This window comes from Lampetra planeri, chromosome 4 (assembly GCF_965212315.1).
Source record: "Lampetra planeri chromosome 4, kcLamPlan1.2.h2, whole genome shotgun sequence".
In the NCBI taxonomy this organism is placed as follows: domain Eukaryota; kingdom Metazoa; phylum Chordata; class Hyperoartia; order Petromyzontiformes; family Petromyzontidae; genus Lampetra; species Lampetra planeri.
In genome coordinates, this window is record NC_136110.1 from 31,980,818 (window position 1) to 31,998,901 (window position 18,084).

General features: G+C 55.0%; 1 protein-coding gene across 2 annotated transcripts; it reads right to left on the reverse strand.

Annotated features, from left to right (window-relative positions):
- Window positions 1-789: 789 nt before the first annotated feature.
- Window positions 790-17,697, reverse strand: LOC144717962 (phospholipase ABHD3-like). Of its 2 annotated transcripts, XM_078593810.1 has the most exons (10): window positions 17,402-17,697; window positions 11,804-11,964; window positions 11,115-11,297; window positions 10,392-10,437; window positions 9,507-9,619; window positions 8,684-8,857; window positions 7,527-7,575; window positions 6,572-6,737; window positions 5,197-5,427; window positions 790-5,148 (listed from the first exon to the last, which is right to left on the reverse strand). In XM_078593810.1, the coding sequence occupies exons 1-10, from the start codon at window positions 17,594-17,596 to the stop codon at window positions 5,096-5,098; spliced, it is 1,371 nt and encodes a 456-aa protein (XP_078449936.1). In that variant the 5' UTR covers window positions 17,597-17,697; the 3' UTR covers window positions 790-5,095. The 2 variants fall into 2 exon arrangements, with proteins under 2 accessions (XP_078449936.1, XP_078449935.1); XM_078593809.1 differs by having other exon boundaries at window positions 790-5,427.
- Window positions 17,698-18,084: the final 387 nt, after the last annotated feature.

Sequence of the window (18,084 nt, forward strand, 5' to 3'; positions counted from 1 at the left end):
CAAGTATACAGCGGCAGGCGTCAGGGTCGGTATCGAACCCACGCCCTCCTGTAGACCAGGCGAGGTAGTTAACATCTCAGAGCCACGCGGCACCCACACGCCACCCAGCCACCGCACGTGACGGGGAGTGGGGCAGGGTGTAATGAACACTTACCCACATTGTCTCGACTGAATGTCACGCGGGGAGATGGACGACCTCTTCTGGGTCGCAGGTTCTAGTGTGCAATTCACACATCTCGAATTATTACATCTGCGGTATAATATCATGACTACTATCACCATCGTGATGCATTATGGCAGAGAATACAGAACGCGTGAGGACACTCCCACCCCATCATCGTCATCGTGCTGCTCTCAAGCCCCAATGGTTTCAAATGTGGCGGCCATCACACTGGTGATGTCTTATTGGGGAAAGTGGGCCCCGCCCTCTGTAAATGAGTGCAGAACACTGGTCTACAAACTCACCTGGGGCCCATAGACTCACCTGGTCGACAGTGAAGAACACACTGGTCTAGACTCACCTGGTGCCCAGACTCACCTGGTCTACAGTGAAGAACACTGATCTACATGCTCACCTGGGGCCCATAGACTCACCTGGTCTACAGTGAAGAACACTGGTCTAGACTCACCTGGGGCCCATAGACTCACCTGGTCTACAGTGCAGGCGAGTGGAGACCACTGAGTAGCGTGCTGGGAGGATTTACACTTTGGGATGTGTTCCACAACTAAGTGGGGTGTGTGGTGGGGTTGGTACCCCACGTAACAAGAACAAGGCAGTACAGCAACTAGTTCCACTCTCTTAAATTTTATGCTCATATTCTCTAAAAGACAAAGACACACAAATACACCTTAAATTAAAACATGTTCTTAAGTGCTCGTATAAAACCGCAACTCGAACACGGCTTACTTCTCAGGCGCATAAGCAATGTTACAGGTCAATCGGCTGCTAGATGGAGGACGTGACTACTTGTGATTTGACCATACTTCACCACGCAGGTTGCTGGGAAGCATCCGCTGTAAGGAAGCAAGCATGAGTACAGAACAATTGATTCTACTGCCATACCCTCCACTAACAACCTACAGTCCCCGGAACAGCCCATCACACCCGTTGTGTGTGTGTGGTGGTCGCCTCTCCGGCCCTAGCAATGCCCAGGCTGAAAAGCCTGCTTAGCTTGGGAGGTGCGAAGCGTGGTTTGTGGTGGCAGACTTGACGCATCTATCGAGGGCTCGGTCTAGCAGACAGTTTCATCTCCTCTGTGCTGTTGTTAGACCACCACACTGCAGGTGGCAAGCACACTCACCTACTTGCTCACCCACCCAGCCACTCACCCACTCAGCCACTCGCTCACTTACCCACCCACCACACTGCAGGTGACAACACTCACCCACTCGCTCAACCACCCAGCCACTCTCCCACTCACTCGCCACACTGCAGGTCACCTCGCTGCGCTTTGTGCTTCTTCCTCGCACTGCCCCACTCTGGAATCCCCTCCCATCGTCGTCGTCTTTTGAGTCTCCAACAACCTCTTAACAAGCTCAGACAAGAGAGTGCGACACGCTCTTGTCGGGCACATCTGTGATAGGTGCTGTTTGTTGCTGGCCGGTTGGCGTTCTGGGCCTTTTGGACCTAAACACACGATGTATATAACGCTCAGCCTTCACTAGGAGGGCACCACATTTTATAGCGACGATGCTACTACAGCTGCTGCTGCTACGTTGGCAGCGGTACAAAATCACAAATTAGAAATAAAAACTAAAACAATCAATCAACAACACCGTGTGGCCTTACACACACACACATATCAGTTGACGTTTCGGGCAATGGCCCTTCTTAAGAGCACGATAAGTATGGTCAAGCCACGCTTATGACTCCCAACACGGTGGTGATGAGTGGGTTTCATCCAGCAATGGAATGACAAAAGCGTTGATCATTCTTAGCAACGGTTATATGTGGTCTACAAACGGGTCCACACGTACATAACAGTACTGTGTGTGTGTAGGGTTACCGATACAAACGAGGGTTAATAACTCGCCGACTCCGAGCGCTCTTGCCAGCGGAGGACTGTGCGTGATTGGTGATTAAAAAGGGCAAGGCGAGCGATAATGCACACACGTGTTGTGATGAACACGGAGGTAACACGTGTCGACAAAGCTGTGCCTCCTCCCAGTTCACTTGGAGTGTGCAGGCACACACGAAGACAAAGATCAAAGATCCCCCGTGTAGCCTGTAACAGACTGCTCGGGGCAAGTGCTTGTTTTAAAGCGAGTAGCAGCACCTACGAAGGCCGGCACGGCGCACGAGGGGGCGGGTGGCCAGCACCACGCCCGGGCGCCTTTGTCTCCCGAGTGGCGATGTTTACACACCGCACCAGGTACTTATTTGAGGCCGAGTCGACCTAGGAGAGGCCCAAGACGGCAAGACCGGTTCAGATATTCGTCACTGGCGTTTGCCGTGAGTGGAAAACGAACTCGGGTCGCCGGGTCCGTAGCGCAGCGCGCTAACCTCTGCGCCACCGCTCACACACAAAACACACAGACACAAATCCCCCTGTTGGGGAAAATGCCGTTAGCAAGCACCTATTAAGGGCCGTAACATCTCATCGCCCAGTAAATGTAACTTTCTTTTGATCTCACAGTGCTGGGTTTTTTTCACAGCTGCACAACGTGTTTGTTTAAGGCCGAGTCGATCTAAGGAAGTCCCGGAACCCGTTCAGATATTAGTCCGTGGGCCCAGGTGAGCATATGTTTTGCGCAGTCAGTAACCGCCTGAGCTGGCGTGACTTTAGCCGTTTCCAATGTCTCAAAGTGGTCAACGACAGTGAACCACGCGACACCCACTGGATAATGAGTCGGGCTTTCGACGAATTCACTCTCATTGGCCATGTGAAGAAGTCTGTAGGACTAACGTCTTGCCCCCTTAGGCGGGTACCAGTTTCCATGAACGATATCAACTCGCCAGCGATACGTCGTTAGCCGCGGCCGGGAATCGAACCCAGGTTGGTCGGGTCCGGAGCGCAGTGCGCCAACCTCTGCAGCTCCACTCCCCGCACGCTCCCACGCTCACTCGCATCCTCGAAAACACCGGGCTCGTTCAGGAGTGGTGTACGGCAACTCCTCGCTTAACGCTGCAGATGTGTTCCTGAAAAGGAACATTTATGGGAAAATAGCGAAAACTATTTCCCCATAAATAATGTAATAACGAGATAAGATGTACTACCACTTAGCACACCACGCAGCGAGATGGCACAAACAACTGCGGGTACGCCAACGCGTTACTCAACGACTCCGCGTACTGTATCGCTGCACCGCTCAGCCGCGCGGCTCAAGAAAGTGGCTAGTAGTCCACTGCTCGGAACCCGCGTTTTCACGGTGCGTGCGTGCGTTCTGCCAAGTATTCCCTAACGTAGCGAAGACGCGTTGCAAAGTGCGAACACGGCCGCGCGCTGAGCGGGGGCTCGTCCTAACACTGCACCTCCCGGTCCCTCTTAGCAACACCCCGTTCGGTTCCGTGGAAGCCCAAACTCGGGCCGCTTTGCAGCTTATTTGTAAAAGAAGGAAATGCGACGAGCAATGGCGGAACCGCGGCCGAAGGAGGGAATCGTAGTCCCGGCGTGCTGAGTGCGGAATCCTGCACCACAGTCGACGATGCACAATACGGTGATGCGCGGGTGACGTACGACCACAGGGCTGGACCGGGAAACGCAGCTGGAATGGACTCACGAATCCGCTTGCTGCCAATGTCGTCACCATGGCCAACTCGCAGCGACTGCGCGGGGCCAAAACCGGGACGGGTGGCAAGCCCCGTCACAACAACAACAACATCACTGCACACACACACGCACATGGGCGTAGGCACATGTGCGTCAAGCTTGATCCACGGGATCACACAAAGCTCTCCTCTCCCTCTTTCCGGCACTGCCGTCGGGAAGGCCGACTGAGAGCAGAAAGACATTTACAGCAGTAAGGCCAAAGATTCAGGAGGCATCGAGTGGTATTCGCGTCAAAGGGCTTGAAATGGAAGTCCTCTGCCCAACGGCAGGTTCTTGGCTCCAACTTCCTCTAGATCCCATCCGTACAGCTCCAAGCCACCTCCCCCCCCCCCTTCCTTCCTTAAAGTAGTGCAAGCAGCTGATCCCTCTTCGTCCGTCCCTTGGCCTCATTTTGCCAACATCCTGACCGTCGAGATCCTCTCGTGATCTAAGCCGTCAACCTCTCCGTTGTCATTCCCCCGCACCTCCGATCAGCACGGTTGGCTACGTACGGTCGCGAAAGAAGTTCTACGTACACACGTACGTCGAAGGCCAATTTCTACCGATTGTTATCGCTGTTGTTAAGGCAGGTTTGTGTCGCGTGTGTGCGAGCGGCTGGACAGACGCTTCCAAACAGGAGCAGCAATAGCCGAGTGGTATCGGAGAGTTGACGGATGGAGTAGCACCGATGGAAGTATGGGGGAGCGGGCGTGGGTTCAGTGTGAGAATGCGGTACAAGGGGCGTGTAAGACCGTCAAGAGTGCGAGCGAGTGTGCGAGCGACCTTCGAAGCGAGAGTGTGCGTGTGAGCGAGTGTAGGAGTGAGGGCGTGCAAGGGGATGTGTGTGTGTGTTGGTGTGTGTTGGTGTGTGTGTGTTGGTGTGTGTGTGTTGGTGTGTGTGTGTTGGTGTGTGTGTGTTGGTGTGTGTGTGTTGGTGTGTGGGTGTTGGTGTGTGGGTGTTGGTGTGTGGGTGTTAGTGTGTGGGTGTGCGTGCGAGCGTCTGCATTGTGAAGGAGTGTGCGAGTGTGAGCTTCGCAAGGGCAAGCGAGCCAGGGCGAGCTGGCGGGTGTGCAAGAGGCCGTGCGTGTGCGTGCGAGTGAGCGAGTGAGCGCGTGTGTGAGAAAATGAAGGCGTGAGAGTTGTGAGCGTCTGTCAGCAAGTGAGTGTGCGAGCTTGCGTGCAACCGAGCGAGTGCGTGGGTGCGGGGAGTCTGTGCGAGTGAGCGAGCGCAGGAGTGTGCATGTGCGAGCGAGTCTGCGCGAGCGTCTGTGCGAGCCTTGAGTGTCTGTGCGCGTGAGCGAGTACGTGCGTGTGCATGCGTCCGAGCGGGCGAGACTGCGAGCGACTCAGTGGACGAGACTCCTCCGTCGCCATACGTCGTCTTCAACTCCTTCACATCCTCCTTCAACTCCTTCACATCCTCCTTCACCTCCTTCAACTCCTTCACCTCCTTCAACTCCTTCAACTCCTTCACATCCTGCTCCTGCTCCCCTTTGGCCCGTGAGCTCTTCCAGCTCGCCGGCGTGCTCGAGGGCGGCGCGCGTGAACTCGGCAAACACGCGGTCCATGTAGCTGCGCCCGCGCGGCACCAGCCCCTCCAGGAAGCCGATGTGGCCGCCGCTCGACGTCACCAGCAGCGCCACGCGCGGGTTCGACCGCGCCGCCTCCACCGGGATCGCTGCGCGCCCGCGGGTCGGGGGGGCACAAGCGGCCAGGAGCCACCGTCGTTAAGAGTCAAGCTCTCCACGTTAAGAGTCAAGCTCTCCACGGTTCACTTCGTTTAAGGGCGCCGCGGTGGTGAAATGTTCCCTGCCTCTTACTCTTAGGTTTTTTCGGTAAAGTCACGTAGGTAAAAAATAAAATTAATAAAAGTAAAATAAAAATCACGACGTTTCGGATGCAACACAAGCTTCCGTCTGTTGCCTCCGAAACGTCGTGATTTTTATTTTACTTTTATTAATTTTATTTTTTACCTACGTGACTTTACCGAAAAAAACCTAAGAGTATGACTCCTTGCAGTCACGAAAGCTTCAAATCTAGAATCACTGCCTCTTGCCTGGTATACAGGGGGTCGCGGGTTCGATCCCGAGTCTGCGTGTCTCTCTCCCCGTGGTCGCGCGGATTTTTCTCCGGCTTTTCCCTCCACATTTAGAAACATGCGTTTAAGAGTATTTGGCTGCTATAAATGTCCACGTGATAAGCCACTTCGTTAAGCTATTGTTTGTGGCCAGGTCGCTTCTGAAAAGGAGCGAAATAGCTCAGTGGGCCTTACCTAGTAAAATAAAAACAAGTTTAGTTTAGTTTTAGTAACCAGGTGAGAGCTTGGGAGGCTAGGTTAGGAGTCATTTTGCAAGAGTGATTTGGCTGGATGAGTGGGTGGGCGAGTGAATGAATGAGTGAGTGAATGAGTGAGTGAATGAGTGAATGAATGAGCGAGTGAATGAGTGGGTGAGTGAGTCGGTGAGTTTGTTTAACCAGGTCAACACCAGTGATGATTATCCGAACCACTCACGGTCAAAACTTGTTACGATTATCGGAACCGGTCCTGGGCCCTAGGTCGGCCTCAAATAGTACCTGGTGCAGTGTGTAAACAATAGGTCGTGCCGGCCTTCATAGGTGCCACTCGCTAACAGCACTTGCCCCAGCAGTCTGTTGAGGCCATACTGAGGCATCTTCGTCTACGTAGGTGCGCGCGCGCGTGTGTTCGCACGTGCGTGTGTGCGCACGTGTGTGTGTACGTGCGTGTGTGCGCACGTGCGTGTGTGCGCACGTGCGTGTGTACGTGCGCGCGTGTGTGCGTGTTTGCGTGCGCGAGCGGTCACCGTGCATGGGTGAGAAGGGGTCGTCAGCGGCGTTGAGGCACAGCACGGGGATGCGGATGGCCGCGACGGCGTGCGCCGGGCTCGCCGCGCGGTAGTAGTCGTCTATGGTCGCGAAGCCGAACATGGGAGCGGTGAAGCGCTGGTCGAACTCACGGATCGTGCGCGCCTGGGGGGGGTGGGGGCGGCGGCCAGGGTCAGGACAGAGCCAGGTGATTGGATAAATAATAAAATAAAAGCCGACAAAGATTCCCTCCCGCTGCCTTGCAGGAGTGCGGTAGAATGCGCTCGCGAGTGCGGTGCGTCGTACCGAGATTGCATTCAGATTTTCTGCATCTGGAATATCGTGGTGATTATTGTGGGGGCTGCTACACATTCCCACGTGATAAGCCACTCTGTTGAGCTGTCATGTGTGTCCAGGTCGCTTCTACAAAATAAGTTAATACCTCAGTGCGCTTTAGCTGATACGATAAAACAACTATTGTAGTTTAATTTGTAGATATTTTTAAGAGATTTGTTTACCTTTCCTGTACTTTGAACTCCTATTGTGAGTTTGTATTGTTTGTTGTTGTAACTTTCTGACCCGCCGCCTACTGGACATGTGTGAAAAAGAGCTTAATAGCTCATCAGATTCCTCCAGTATAAATAAATATTGATTCTGACAGTACATCATACTTCCTGATTATAATACATAATTTGTATTCATGAAACTACGTTCACCATCTGTGTTATTATTGTTTGCACTATTCCCGATACCCCCAATGAAGCCCTCGTACATTGCTGATACAAAATAAATAACGCTGTCGGGAACGCATCCCCCACATGTACAATGGTACAAGGACCCCTTCTGCAGGAACGCACCGATGGCCGCGTTAAACGAGCAGCCTCAGCAGAGGGAAGTGTGAGTGACGGCATTCATTACAACAACGGTTACAGCATTCGGGTTTGAAACTCTCACCTTCATAATGTGCTCGATGTCAAACTTGGAGGCCAGCACATCGCGGTGCCTGGACACAGGGGGAGATGCGGTCTCAACGCAGGCACCACACGCACGCTCCTGCTGTGCTCAGGCAAACACACGGGGGGCTGTGTGTGTGCGCGCGAGCTGGAAAGTGGTGGCACCGTGGTCGATGCACCGCGCTACGAGCACAGCAACCCGGGTTCTGTTCCCGCTCACGACCAATATCAGTGTGGAACATCTGAACCGGTCCTGGGCCTCCACGAGGTCGACTCGGCCTTAAATGAATAGCTGGTGCGTGTAAACATCAGTGCCAGGAAGACAAAGGTGGCTGGGCGTAGCCCGAGCCTCCCACTCCCACACCTCCCTCTCGTGTGACCTGTCGGCATGCAGCGGTGCATGCAGACAGCACTTGCCCCAACAGTCTGTTAAAGGCTATAGGAGGTGGGGGGGGGGGTAACTTTGTCTTTGTTTGTGCTGTGCGTAGACGTGCGGGTTTGGAATTACAGAGGAAGAGAGGGGGAGGAGAGGTCACATGCACTTTTAAATCATCTGGTTTGAAAAGTTCTTTTTTTTTTTTAAACTGCGTCTTGTGTTTAGTTGGTTGTGCTTCCCCCTCACCTCCGATCAGCACGGTTGGCAATGTACGGTGCGAAAGAAGTTCAACACGCAGACACACACACACACACGCATGCACACACAGACACAAAGCTTCCCCGTATAGCCTTAACAGACTGTTGGGGCAAGTGCTGTTAGCGAGCACCTATAAAGGCCGGCACGGCACACGAGGGGGTGGGTGGCCAACACCACGCCCGGCCGCCTTTGTCTCCCTGTGACGATGTTTACACATCGCACCAGGTACTCATTTTAGGCTGAGTCGACCTAGGGGAGGCCCAGGACCGGTTCAGATAATCGTCACTGGGTGTTTGCCGCGAGCGGGAATCGAACCCGGGTCGCCAGGTTCGTAGAGCAGCGCGCTAACCGCTACACCACCGCTCCACACACACAGACACACACACATGTATGTGCTCGTATGTGAATGGAGTTCGGAGGGGCACCGCTCGTCACTTGTGTTGACCCGGTTAAACGACCACCTCACCGACTCGCTCATTTCACTCGCGGAGTTCGTGGGTGGGGGGGGGGTAGTCAGCGCTCACCTGTGCACGGTCCTGCGCAGGTTGCCGGTGAGGAAGCGGTTGAAGAGGAGCCAGTGGAGCGGGCGCTCGAGCGAGTCGCAGCTGGCGAAGGTGTCCCACGCCGCCGACAGCGTGAGCACGGCGCTCAGCCGGCACTCGCTGCCCGAGCGCGACACGTAGTTCAGCAGCAGCATTCTGTCGGTCGGGGAGGGGGGAGGGGTGGAGGGCACGGGGGGCGGGGGTGGAGATAGGATGGGAAGAGATGGGATAAGGACAGGGGATTGGAGAGATGGGAAGGGAGGAGGAGGGATAGGAGGAAAGGGAAGGATACGAGAAGGAGGGGGGGGATTGGAGGGAGAGAGGGAATGGGAGGAGAATGGGGCTGCGAACCTCCCACACTTCACGCGATAGCCTCAAGGTGCACCTAGCTTGGCACGAATGCCGTGGAGACGTCACCGTCGCAATCGTGGCGAATGGCGGCTGTTGTTAGCGTCGTTGTGTGTGCGTGCGAGTCTCATCCTCCCAGTAGGGAGCGGTAGTGTAGCGTTTCGCACGCTGCGATATTAACCCGGCGACCCGAGTTCAATTCCCACTCACAGCCAACATCGGTGACGATTATCTGAAATGGTCCTGGGCCTCCCCTAGGTCGACTCGGCCTCAAATAAGTACCTGGTGCAGTGTGTAAATATCGCCACTAGGGGGACAAAGGCGGCCGGGCGTGGCCCTGGCCACCCATCCCCTCGTGTGCCGTGCCGGCCTTCATAGGTGCTCGTTAACTGCACTTTCCCCAAAAGTCGTTGAAGGCTGTATGGGGGATCTTTGTTTTTGTCTTTGCTTGTCTCACCCTCCCAGCGAGACCCCGGTGCCCACGAGGGGGGCGTCGGGCAGGAGGGAGCGCACGTGGTCCAGCACCGCCTCCAGGTCCTCCGTGTCGGCAGCGCAGAACGTACGCGGGGTCTGGGTGGTGGTGGGGGGGGGGAGAGTGACAGCCTCGCTGCAACGTGGCCACAGCCCACCAGGTGGACAGCCCCAGGATGCACAATCTCGTCGGGGACGCTCGCCACCCACCCGCCCAATAAACACAGCGCACACTGCACCACGCGTACAGCCAACACTCTCATCACACCGCACACACTCGCAACACACACCACACCAGAAACACAATGCGTGCTCATCTCCATACACACGCGCGCACGCCAAGTAAACACAAAGGAGCTCACATTCGTCAATAACGCCCGCCCCTGAAGGAAAAATGTACAATAAGCGACGCTTGGGGCAATGGTCCAAATCCACAACAAAGACGCAGATCCCCCGCATAGTCTTAACAGACTTTCGAGGCAAGTGCTGTTAGCGAGGAGCACTTGTGAAGTCTGGCGAGGAGGCACACGAGGGGGTGGGTGGCCAGCACCACGCCTGGCCACCTTTGTCTCCCTAGTGGCGATGTTTACACACCGCACCGGGTACTCATTTGAGGTTTAGGCGACCAAGGGGAGGCCCAGGACCACTTCAGATAATCGTCACCGGTTTTCACGGTGAGCGGGGTTCACAGCGCAGCGCACTAATCCACAACACACACTTCATCCAACACACGCCACAGACACACACCATGTACACACATACACCAAACTACACACTTAGACCTAACACACACCACACCACATACACACAAACTACACAAACACGCCTCTCATCACGCACAACACACACACCGCTCGTCACGCTCACTCACCAGAAGCGCCTCCCCGCCGAAGCCTCTGTTGTTAAAGACGACGCACCTGCACACACAGGGGGAGCGGCCACACGTACAATCTCACAAATGCACTGTGATACGGGGACGTGAATGATAATAACAACGGCAACGCAGTACGTTTTGGCACACGTGCCATCCTTACAGCGCAAGGATTATCGCAGGAACAAGTCTGCCTTAGTTTCGCAGCAGAAGGGGTGGCGATATTGCTGTGTGTAATCCCCGTGAGAGAATTTGAGCAAGTTTTTCAATTTGCCAAATTTGAACCATGACACCAGCACACAAAAGGATCTTTCACAACAATTAGGAGTCTATTTGGCGTTCGAACATCGCCTCCTGTATTACTGCCGGAAAGGTCACGAGGCCATTTCTTTTCACATCATCTTGAATCAAGAAGTAGGAGCAGTCGCTAGGCCATCGATGGGCCCCTCTGGATTGCTAGGCCAGGTGTCGCCGTGATCCGGCCCGCACCGTCGTGCCGCCCCCACCCCGGGTCGCCACGACCGCTCGGCTTTCGTTCCGGATCTATCGTCGGCGAGCTGGACCGCCGGGTCTGCTCAACGACAAGCCACGCGCCCCCCAAACGGGCCGCGCGGTGGCGTCGGACGAGGGCGAAGTCCTCTACGTCGGGGGTAGACCGGCACGGCGACGTCTTGGGGGGACTCCCCCCCACCTCCCCGCCCCTCCCCCGCCCCTCCCCCTCACCTGTATCCCATGGAGAGGACGGTGCGCACCATGTAGAGCATGTAGCTCTCCCTGCTGCTGCCCGTCAGGCCCGGCAGCAGCAGCAGCGTGGGCCGCGTGGCCCCGTCCGGGTGCCGCTCACTCGCGTCGTTGTCCGCCCAGTCGAGGGAGATGTGACCGCCGTCAGCCGTGCGGATCAGCTCGCTGGTGCCGTGGGGAAGGTGGTGGGGGGGGGGGGCGAGGGAGGTAGAGATGGGGTGGGGAGGCAGCAGCAGTGGGTGATGCTTCCTCACAGACAGCGCTGATAATCAAACAAACTAAACTATTTTTTATTTTACCACGGAAGGCGCCACTGAGCTGAACAGCTCTTTTTCTAGTTGTTTATTTATTTTATTTCACCTTTATTTAACCAGGTACAACACCCTTGAGGTTAAACACCTCTTGGACCTGGCAAGAAGTCCGCAAAAAGAAATCACCACACACACACACACAACACGAAATAGTACAACACAAAACATTAAAAACAATTACAAGCGTTTGTGATTCATTCCAGGACCAAGGTAGGGATGGAAGCCACGACATCCTGTATACCAGGCAAGGTAGTTAGCATCTCGCCAGCCCCTCCCACCCCATCTGAGTGAAGTTCACCAGCGCGGCGCGGTGCGAACGATCGGCGTGCTGCCGGCACGAGCGGTGCGAGCGGCGCTCACTTGCGGTAGTGCACGGGCACCGGCGTCTTGAGCAGGACGCGGACGACAGTCTGGGCGCGCCCGTCGGTGCACCAAAAGGTGGGGTAGAACTTCTCGTGCACCATGGGGCAGTGGTCGTCCAGGAAGCGGCGGAACCCGGCGCTTGCCACCAGCATGGGGCGCTGGCAACGGCACAGCGGGGGGCACACGCGCAGGGCGGTGAGCACACGCGCAAAGATAAAGATCCGCGTATAGCCTGAACAAACCGTTGGGGTAAGCGGCGAGGAGTCAGCACCCACGAAGGGCGACACGGCACACGAGGTGGATGTCCAGCACCATACCCGGCCGCCGCCTTTGTCTCCCGAGTGGCGATGTTTACACATTGCACCAAGTACTCATTTGGGGCTGTGCGAACCTAGGGGAGGCCCAGGCGTGGTGCAGATAATCGTCACTGGCGTTGGCCGTGAGCGGGAATGGATCTCGGGTCACCAGGGCTCGTAGCGTAGCGAGCTAACCGCTGCGCCACCGCTCCCCACAAAGACTCCTTTGCTCACATACTCACGCTCGCTCGACTTGCTGTCACGGTCGCCAAGGGAAGTGTATTTTGGCACAGAGAGAAAGAGGAGAGAAACCCGAGGGAACACAAGGCGTGGCAGAGATGGAGCGGAGGGCGAAAAGAGCAAAGAAGATGCCATGTGGCATCTTCTTCAAATTCATGGGACCCTGCCACATTGGTCAGCTCAATGGATTTGCAATCCAGGTCACCCACACCCCCCCGCCCCCTCCTCCACCCCCCCCCCCAACACCTTTGTCCACCCAGCAGCATGAACGGGTTAAACGCCACAGTTATAGTCGATCGGCAGAGACGCGTGTGGTGGCGTACATACGTGTGTACGTAGGATTTATTTCGCACCATACGTAGCCAACCGTGCTAATCGGGAGGTACAGGTGGGGTGTGGGTGCTCCCAAATCGACCGACGCGGCTGTCTGGTTCACGTTCAAGAGCAGACCAAGAACGCCACCTTAGAGTTTCTGCCCACGATTCGAAGGGCCCCCCCCCCACATCCGCCCGCAGTGGTGCCAGCGGGCACTTGCAGGGCGACGGAGCCGCCGGTGTGAGCGAAGTGGAACGTCACGTTTCCCCGAAGGTTCGTTCCCCGGGAAACAAACACCAAACTCGGCGGGCATTTAATTAATTCATTACGTTCCCTAATTAGCTGCAACCCCTGGGGAAATCCGTGTCGTTTCCGTCAGCCTACATTTTTGTAAGTGTTAGGGTTGGTTATATTCGGGTTATATTTCGCGTTAGGTTAGGTTCATGGTTTTGTTAGCATTATGGTGAGGTTATGGATGAGGGTTAGTTTAGGACAGGGGTCTGCAACCTTTAAGACATAAAGAGCCACTTGGACCCGTTTCCGAAGGAAAAAATAAACTGGGAGCCGCAAAACCATTGCAACATTTAAAACAAATATAACACTGCATATATTGTTTCTTACCTTATTGCTATATACAGGATCGTGCAGTCAGCTGTCAATCTGAATAAAAAAGGACTTTTTCACTTAACAATGTAAAATATATTTTTGCAAATTAATAGCTAAATTACCTGGTTAATGGGATTTTTGCTCCTGAACCTCAGTGCACAGTGTCTGCACATCAGGGCTGTAAGACGTCACCTTCATTTTCACACAGGCTTGCAAGCTGTCATCTGTGAGGCGTGATCGATGTTTGTTTGTAATATAGTTCATGTTGGAGAAGACCTGCTCACATACATATGTGGAGCCGAAGATCGACAGGACTCCAAATGCATACTTTTTCATGTTTATATAAGTGTTGGGGATGGCATTCCATGTTTCTAATACAAGTTTGTCCTGTTTGGGAAGGTTTTCAATATCACTCCATTTATGATTCTGAGCCAGAATGGCCTTCTGACGGGCAACATCCTCAAGAGTAGCGGTCAAGCATTTGAACTTGGATACCCATATATCTTTGTCGGCTATATCGGCCAGTTCCATCTCAAGATCAGGTTGACTTACACCTGCAAATGCAGTCATATTCAATAGGGATGGATCGATCGCCAGGGGAGTGACAGGGAAGGATAATGTCGTTTTTTCCTCTCTGAACTCACAGAATCGTTTCCCAAACGAACTTTGCATTGTGGTGATTGCAGACTTGAAATATTCCAAATTTATCGTATCATGACTTTGTTTGAACTCTCTCAAAGAGGGAAAGTGAGACAGTGTACCTCTCTGTAAATCTTTGACAAACACTGTCAACTTGCGCTCGAATGCCAAAACCTCCTCTAGCATGTGCAGGGCTGTGCCTCCTTTCCCCTGAAGGGTTGTATTTAGCGTGTTTAGATGTGCTGTCATGTCTACCATAAAATGTAATTTTTCCAGCCACTCTGGCTGTTCCAGCTCAGCAAAGGTGAGCTCTTTGCTGCCCAGGAAGGTTTTTACTTCTTCCAAACATGTGACAAAGCAACGGCAACGTTATTGCCTGTCACCGGGCGGGCAGTGTGGAGCGGAGCGGCGACCTGTCAGCAGCGGCAACGCCAGAGCAGGTGTCACAGTGCGCCTCCTCCCCTCGCTAGCATCCGCCCCGGAGCCGCGGTCAAGGTTCAAAAGAGCCGCATGCGGCTCCGGAGCCGCAGGTTGCCGACCCCTGGTTTAGGATTAGGGTTGTATTAGGGTTGGGTTAGGTTAGGGTTTAGTGTAAGATTTTAGGCTTAGTTTATGGAAGGGTTAAGTTAAGGCTAGGTTGGGGTTTGGCTTTGGTTAGTTAGGGTTAAGTAGGGTAAGGTTGGGGTTTGGCTTTGGTTAGTTAGGGTTAAGTTAAGGCTAGGTTGGGGTTTGGCTCTGGTTAGTTAGGGTTAAGTTAGGGTAAGGTTAGGCTCAGGTGACGTTGCTTTTGTCTGTCGTAAAAGTACATGCGAGTTGAGCAACTGTGCCAGAGATACGTTTCAAAAGTGGTTTCAAGTTCAGGTTTCAATTGAAAACGCGCAGATGTACAGCGGACTCGTACGCAAAGCAACATTACATACTTTGTTAAAATATATTGATTGGGTATTCTAAATATTCAGAAATGTCAACCAATACTCGGGAATATTGGGTCCTTGGAGTAAACGCATTTGAACTCCTGAGGTAACAATATAAAGTCAATTATAAATATTAAACAATATAATTCAACTATCTGACAGTGGCTACTTAAGGGGCGTTGGAATTATAACGCTGTAACTCCCCCAGCGCATTAGCACAACTTAAATAATTAACTAGGTTTTGTTTAATTTCATCGTCTCGTTTACTTTGCTACCCCCTGCCCTGTCCTATGTGGTGAATTATGAGTATCATTCGCATATATGACTTGCCTACATTACAAACCAAGTGATTCACACAGACAAGCGCGCGCACACGATTTTAAGCAATGCATTATTACGAGTGTAGCCATCTCTTGCGATGACTAACGGAGCAGCAGCAGCAACATCAACAACAGCAATGCAGCCAGTTCCAATCTTCCTCGACGTGCCGAGTCTTCTCTAAAAAAAAAATCCCCGGTGATCGTGGCCTCCCCCCATGTGCCCCTGGCCCGTGATATCACCCAAATAACTTTCCATATCGCGCAATTAACTGCGCAATTATTCTACCGTGATCCGATTAATCGAGTGGTAGAACCCACAAGTCTTGATTTGAAGCTTTAGTGACTGCAGGAATCCATGCTCTTTGGTTCTTTCGGTAAAGTCACGTGGGTATTTTATTTTATTTCTAACTACGTGACTTTACCGAAAGAACCAAAGTGTATGGAACCCATAAGTCGTCAATTACTTTATTCAAATAACCTGATATGGCCACGCCATTCAGAAATGATGTACAATGTATAAGCACAAATGAATCGCTGATGTGACATACAGTCACGATAACGGTTGTAAAGAAGCTAAAAAAATACGTGTCATTAAAAAAATATCTTAAAATCCCAACAGCAATAAAATATGTGACACAATATCGATCCCTGCGTGGCGTCGTGACCTAACAAACATCTTGGAACCCGTCTTTGGCAATCTCTGGGCAAGGGTCCAGAGTGACCACGGAGACGCGGCGGCGGTGCTGAAGGTCGCAGCGAGTTGCCACGACGCGGCACACGACACACAGCAAGGAAGGACGCGGCACGGCACAGCACATGGCACGGCACAGCACGTGGCACGGCACGTGGCACGGTACAGCACGTGGCACGGTACAGCACGTGGCACGGTACAGCACGTGGCACGGTACAGCACGTGGCACGGCACAGCACGCGTGACACGGCACAGCACGCGTGACACGGCACAGCCCACGTGACACGGCACAGCCCACGTGACACGGCACAGCCCACGTGACACGGCACAGCCCACGTGACACGGCACAGCCCACGTGACACGAGGAATGAGTGACAAACGGCCCGGCTGCTCCCGGCCAATGAGAGAGCGCAGCACGACGAGTCAGCCAGGCAGCCTGTGTGGACGTCAATGTCACGGCCTCCCTCCGCTTCGTCAATGGCTGACGACGCAGCGGCTTCCTCTGTCGCGGATACAGCCTCCATCTACCACGACATGGCACAGCCTGCTGCTGCCAGTATTTCAGTGACAGTCCCCCCCCCCCCCCCGTGTCAATGACATGGTCAGTGACGCAGTCACCCCTAGATCAGTGACGCAGTCACCCCTAGGTGACCCCCCCCCCAGGTGAGTGACACAGTGAGAGAGCGGTGAGTGACACAGTGAGAGAGCGGTGAGTGACACAGTGAGAGCGGTGGGTGACACAGCGAGAGAGCGGTGGGTGACACAGCGAGAGAGCAGTGAGTGACACGGCGAGAGAGCAGTGAGTGACACGGTGAGAGAGCGGTGAGTGACACGGCGAGAGAGCGGTGGGTGACACAGCGAGAGAGCGGTGAGTGACACTGAGAGAGCGGTGAGTGACACAGTGAGAGCGGTGGGTGACACAGCGAGAGAGCGGTGAGTGACACAGCGAGAGAGCGGTGAGTGACACAGCGAGAGGGCGGCCTCGTGTATCAGTCGTGCGCAGCGGCACTCTCAGCAGGACTTCTGCTTCGCGCTACCGCCGCCACTTCCTCGTCACTGGGTCAAAGGTGACGCCGGCCGGGCCCAGTGGAGTCCCGAACAGCCCCCCAGGCAAAGATCCCCCGGGTAGCCTTCAAAGGACTGTAGGGGCAAGTGCTGTTAGCGAGCACCTATGAGGGCCGGCACGACACACGAGGGGGTGGGGTGGTCAGCACCACGCCCGGCCGCCTTTGTCTCTCTAGTGGTGATGTTCACACACCGCACCAGGGACTCATTTGAGGCTGAGTCAACATAGGGGAGGCCCAGGAACGGTTCAGACAATTGTCACCGGTGTTGGACGTGAGTGGGAATGGAACTCACGTGGCCGGGATCGTAGCGCGGCGCGCTAACCACTGCGCCACCGCTCCCTGGACGACATCCACGCACATCACCACCACCACCCTCATCACCACCCTCACCGCCACCACCCTCACCCTCACCACCACCACCCTCACCACCACCACCATCACCACCACCACCCTCACCACCACCACCCTCACCACAACCACCACCCTCACCACCACCACCACTCTCACCTGAGCTGCGCGCCGCAGGTAAAACCCCGCGAACGCCGCCGCCGCCGCCGCGGCCCCCATCACCAGCAGCGGCAGCAGCGGCGAGGCCGCCGCGGGCTTCTCGCCGCCGGGAGCCGCGCGGGCCTCGCTCGGCAGCAGCAGCAGCAGCTCCCCCGCGCGCCTTAGCAGCCCCTGGGCACACGCCTCGCTCGCCATGGCGAGGCACGGACACGACGACGAGGGCGACGAGGAGGAGGATGGTGGACTGGTGGTGGTGGCTGAGAAGCCGTCACCGCTTTAGCCGGTCACCACCTCCCCCCATTGACCCCCACGCGCGGCATAGCCCCGCCCCCACCAGCCCCCAAAGCTTCCACTCGTCCCCTAGCCCCGCCCCCAGTCTCATAACCCCGCCCCCAGTCCCCTAGCCCCGCCCCCAGCCTCATAACCCCGCCCCCAGTCCCTTAGCCCCGCCCCCAGTCTCATAACCACGCCCCCAGTCCCCTAGCCCCGCCCCCAGTCTCATAACCCCGCCCCCAGTCTCATAGCCCCGCCCCCAGTCTCATCACCCCAGTCCCATAGCCCCACCTCCTGTCAAACCACCCCCCCAGTCCCATAGCCCCGCCCCCAGTCGCATAGCCCCGCCCCCAGTCAACCCCCCAGTTTCATAGCCCCGCCCCCAGTCTCATAGCCCCGCCCCCAGTCAA